The sequence below is a fragment of the Tupaia chinensis genome, unplaced genomic scaffold, assembly GCF_000334495.1.
Source record: "Tupaia chinensis unplaced genomic scaffold, TupChi_1.0 Scaffold000067_1, whole genome shotgun sequence".
NCBI lineage: Eukaryota > Metazoa > Chordata > Mammalia > Scandentia > Tupaiidae > Tupaia > Tupaia belangeri.
The window spans coordinates 5,233,615-5,238,864 of NW_006159526.1; the positions used below are offsets into that span (position 1 = coordinate 5,233,615).

Genomic DNA, 5,250 nt, shown 5'->3' on the forward strand with positions numbered 1-5,250 from the left:
TTATAGTAGTATATCGGGGAGTCAGAGGGGGGTCATTTCCCAGCAAGGCTATCACAGTCCCAGAGCGAATAGCAGGCGGCCTTGCCAACATGCTAAGTGACCCAAGCTTGTTCCAAGGTCGGGGGGCGTACAGTCGCGGCCTTGCCAACTCACTGAACCGACCGGAAGCAATGCTCTAAGGTCAAGGGGCTCAGACGGGTCCTGGAGCCCCACCGGGTTGGACTCCTCCGGGCCCTATCACTAGTGATAGATTTATCTCCCCTTAGTTATTGACAGAATATCACACTTATTCTCTATCACTTTTTTTTTTTAATAGACCATAGATTAGTTTATTTTTAACACCTATCATGCCATGAATTTATAGGGAATTGTTTCCAGAAGCTCAGGCTCCTTTCCATTGGTTCTCACACAGCGGCTTCTCTGGGTGGAGCAGGCTGGCACGTCAGTTGAACCTAGGTCCCTCTCTCTTTGGCTTCCTTCTTTTTCTGGTCATTTTCCTTCACACGGAAGCTATCTCTGCTCTTAGAATACTTACTATGCTCAATATGCACATTCATTCTCTTGGCAAGAATTTTGCCCTTGTTTATTTACAACAATGCCAACAGCGTGCTGGGTAACATTGTAGACTCTTTTGGTTTTGCCATGCTAACATTTGTGGGGCATTTCTTTTTGAACAGTACCCATCCCCTTGATGTCTACAGTATCACCTTTCTTGTAGATTCGCATATGTATTGCCAGAGGAACCACTCCATGTTTTCTAAAACGCCTAGAGTGCATATACTGGGTGCCTTTCCCTTTGTGTTCATCGTTTTGGTGAGTTACTGGAAGATGGTTCCGGCCAAAAGGTTCTCTTTTACTTTTTATAAGTGGAATCATGCATCGTCCTTTCTGTTTAGTCTCCTTTGTTCACCATTAGGTTTGTGAGCGTCACCTAGAGGATAGCGTGTAGGAATACATTGCTTTCTCACTGCTGTACGGTATTCACCGTGGAGGCAACACGGTGTGGTTAGTCCTTCAGTTGATGAGAATTTGGGGGATTTCCAGTTTTAGGTTCTTGTGCATGGTGTTGTCTGGTATATATTTCTGCTGGGTATACAACTGGTTCTCAAAAAGTTTGTGGGAAAATGGTGTTGAAATATCAGTTTATTTTGGTCCAAAATTTTTTGAAACCTATGCTTTTTTTTCATAATATACATTTTCTGTGAACTTTTTGAAGCCCTCTCATAAATCTACGAGTGGAATTGCTGGGTCATTAGATCTGCATATATGTTTAACTTCAGTAGATAATGCTCAATCATTTTGCAAAATGGTCGTACCAAGTTACACTCCGACCAGCAGTATTTTACTTGTCACCAGTGCTTGGTATTGTGATTGTTTTCATTCTGGCTTTTCTGGTGGATGTGTAGCCTATCACATTCTAATTTGTAGTATGGTTTTTAATTCTTTGTACTGTGGGTTTTCATTTGCAGTTCCTTGATGGCTAAGGACCTTTTCATGGATTTATTAACAATTAGAGATCCTCTTTTGTGAAGTGTCTGTCCAAGTCTTTCTCCCATTTGTCTTTTTTATTGTTCTTGACTCATAGGTCTTTATAAATTCTGGATAGGAACCCTTCATAGAATTGGTTTTGCAAATCTTGCCTCCTGCCCTGTGAGTTGCCTTTCATCTTTTTAATGTCTTTTGTTGATGTCGTATTTTTGTTTAACGTAGTCATTTGGCGTATTCTTTTTGTTATAGATTTTTTTAAAAAGTCAATTTCTGGGACCAGCAGATGACGTAATGGTTATGTTGCTGGATTCTCACACAGTCTACGGTGGTTCAGACCCAGTGGCTTAAAACAGATCGGGTGTGTGCGTATGCATGCCCAAAATCACGAGAAGGGAATGGAGGAGAAGGGATTGTGGTGTGGCCATCCTCTTTGGGGAGGGTGGTTTCTCGCTTTCTGTCTCTCTATTTCTCTCTGTCTCTCTGGTGAGCACACACACCCTATAGCAAAAATCTCTCTACAAAAAAAAAAAGTCTTATTTCTTCTGAGAAAGCAAGGGAAAGGGAGGAAGTAGGAGAGAGAGACACACACACACACAGGTACCCCTTACAGGGTCTTTATGCTGCAGTCAACTCCTAGCCTCAATCAAGGGCATGCACATACACCCAGTGTGCTTAGAAACCCTGGGATGCCAACTGGGGACCTTCCTGTTTGGGTCTGGTTGTGTTACCACTGTGCCAGCGACTGGCCTTGTCACTTTCTTTTTGTGGTTACTGGTCTTTGAGTCTGGTTTAAGGAATGTTTGCTCACTTTAAGGTCATAAAGATGTTCTTTTTTTTTTTTTTTTAAACCTTTCACATTTGGAGCTATAGTTCATCCGGAATCGATTTGTGTGTGTGCATGCACGTGTGTACACACGATGTGAGGAAGGAGTTATTTGAGTCCCGAATCTGGCAACTTGATTTCTCGCTTTTCCTTTCTCTCTCTCTGGTCAAATTAAAAAATAATAATAAATGGAATTAAATAAATAATTTTTTTTTTTTTTTTTAAGATTCATTTCCTCTCAATACCTCTTTTTAGGGCTGGTCTCGTGACACAGTGGCTAAGCACTGTATATAGGGAGCTGGGTCCCATGTTGTTGACCGTGGTTTGAATTTTGGTCTCAGTGGCTTAAAAAACACAATGGATATGTGTCCCTAAAATCCTGATGAGAGGGAGAAATGGAGGAAATGAGTTGCTATTCTGGCAGTAATAAAAGAAAAATACCCCTTTTTAGCTTTGTTACCTTAGATTAGTGATCTCAGGTTTCTCTCTGTGAGATGAGGATGATAAATTCTTTTGTGTGTGTGTGTTGGGGGAGGGGGGGTTGCCACAGGGTCTGTGCACTTGCCAGAGAGATACAGTGAGAGGGAAAGTAAGAAACCACCCCCAGTGGGGATGGCCACACCACAGTCCCTTCTCTTCTGTTCTCCTCTTGGGATTTTGAGTGCACACACATGTGCCCAGCATGATTTTCAGGCTGCCAGGTCCAGGACTCATCTGTGGTCAGCCATGTGGGAATCCAGTGCTTTTACCACCATGCCACCTGCTGGCCCCTGGATAATGAATTTTTACATCCTGTGCTAGTTGTGAGGATGAAGTAAGTATATATACATAAAGCATTTAGAGTGGTTCTTGGAACATAGGAAGTACTCAAGAAAGGTTAAGTATTACTATTATTTTTAACAAATATTGTACTCCAGGAACTCTGCCAGATACTTTCTGGACATTATCACATGTAATTCTCACAGTATTTGAAAGAAAAAATAGGTCTCTAAGGGACAGCATTGCTTGCTCAAGGTCAGCAGCACAAAATGGCAGAGGTGGAATCCAAACTCAAGCCCCCTAGACTTCAGTGTCCAAGGCATAGGCTTGGCCTTTGCTCAGACTAACAATTTGGCTGGTGAGGGTGGGGGTCTGGGGCCCAGGCTCACACCTTCCTCTCTCCCACCCCAGGTCGGCTACCAGATCCGCTTTGAGAGCACACGCTCTGCGGCCACCAAGATTGTGTTCCTGACTGTGGGGCTGCTCCTGCGGCAGATCCAGCGGGAGCCCGCCCTGCCCCAGTACCAGGTCCTGATTGTGGATGAAGTCCACGAGCGGCACCTCCACAATGATTTTCTCCTGGGTGTCCTGCGGCGCCTGCTTCCCACGCGACCTGACCTCAAGGTCATCCTCATGTCGGCCACCATCAACATCTCACTCTTCTCCAGCTACTTCAGCAATGCCCCTGTGGTGCAGGTGCCTGGGAGGCTGTTCCCCATCACGGTTAGTGCCGCCACTCCTCCCACATCACCAGACTGCCCTCCCACCTGGTCTCTGCCCAGACCTGGCTGTCTCTCTTCCCTCTGCTGCTCTGTTTCCCACCTCTTCAATGAAGGACATTCTCTCCCTCTTTTTTAAACCTGTCATTTGCTGAGTATTCACAATGTGCCAGTAGATTCAAAATATAAAGGCTCAAATAAAATAGAAATTTGTGGGCCAGCTGGTTATATGGTAGTTAAGGGGGCTGGATCCCATATAGGGATGCTTATGCAGTTTGAGTCTTGGACCTTGAAAAACACACCAGGCAGGTGTGAGTGTATGCCCAAATTCCTGAAAGGAGAGAATGATGGAGGAGAAGGGATTGTTGTATGACCATGCCCAGTGGGAGGGTGCTTTCTCACTTCTCTTCCCCTGACCCTCTTTCTCTCCAGTGAGAGTGCATGCCATCTGGCAAATTATTTTTTAAAAAAAGAGAGATTTATTTCTTTTATATAATAGTCTGGCATGTTTAGGTTGTCAAGCAGCTCTGTTCCCTGTGGTCATTCAGGGACTCAGATTTTTCCTTCCTCTTTACTTCCCCATCTCACAGGGCAGGGTTTCTCAAAGTCAACAGAATTGACATTTTGGGCTAGAAAGTTCTTTGCAGTGGGTGCTGTCTTGTGCTTTGTAGACTATTCGCCAGCACCCTGGCCTCTACTTGGTGGCATTCTCTTTCTCCAGTTGTGACGACCAAAAATGTCTCTAGATGTTACCGCATGTCCATGGGGAGAGAATGGAGAGGGGGAAAATCACTCCATACTGAGAACCACTGCCCTAGGGAGCCCTTGTTGTCTACTCAAAGCTTGCAAGAAGGCTCTCATTGTCCCTTGTGGTTTCTAATTCTAAATGCCCATAAATCTGTTTTCTAAGTAGCCATACCAAGAAAAATGAGGATGCTTCCTAAGAAGGCCTGATTCCACCACTTTGCATTTTTCTTGTTGAAGTTATACTCCAAACACAAAAGAATGCACATATGAGCCTGTAGCTCAATTAATTTTCACAAATTAAATTATCTATGTAACCAGTAGCCGTATAGAGACAGAGAGACAGAAAGCGAGAAATCACCCCCCAGGGGGAATGGCCACGCCGCAATCCCTTCTCCTCCATTCTCCTCTTGGGATCTTCGGCGCACACGCGCCCGGCGTGAGTTTTAAGCCACCAAGTCCAGGACACGAACCACTGTCGACTAGATGGGAGTCTAGTGACATAGCCATTACGCTAACTGCTGGTCCCAAGTAGCCATTTTTTAAAAAAATTGAACATTACCAGCACCCAGAGCTTTCTAGTTACCTTGGTACTTTGTCTTTTTATCATACCCTGCCCAGCCTTTCCCACTTGCTGGTGCTGTGTGTCCATCAGCCGTGGCCTCCCCACCCTGTCCCTCTGCTGGAGTGACAGGGTCCCCCCCGCCGCTGTCTCCC

General features: G+C 44.9%; 1 protein-coding gene across 1 annotated transcript in view; it reads left to right on the forward strand.

The window, feature by feature from the left end:
* The window catches only part of DHX34 (DExH-box helicase 34), a 32,142-nt gene that overhangs the window by 8,025 nt on the left and 18,867 nt on the right, over positions 1–5,250 (forward strand). Inside the window, exon 3 of the mRNA XM_006142122.3 lies at positions 3,482–3,793. Coding sequence (XP_006142184.1) covers positions 3,482–3,793 — 312 coding nt within the window. The remainder of the gene's footprint in view (positions 1–3,481; positions 3,794–5,250) is intronic.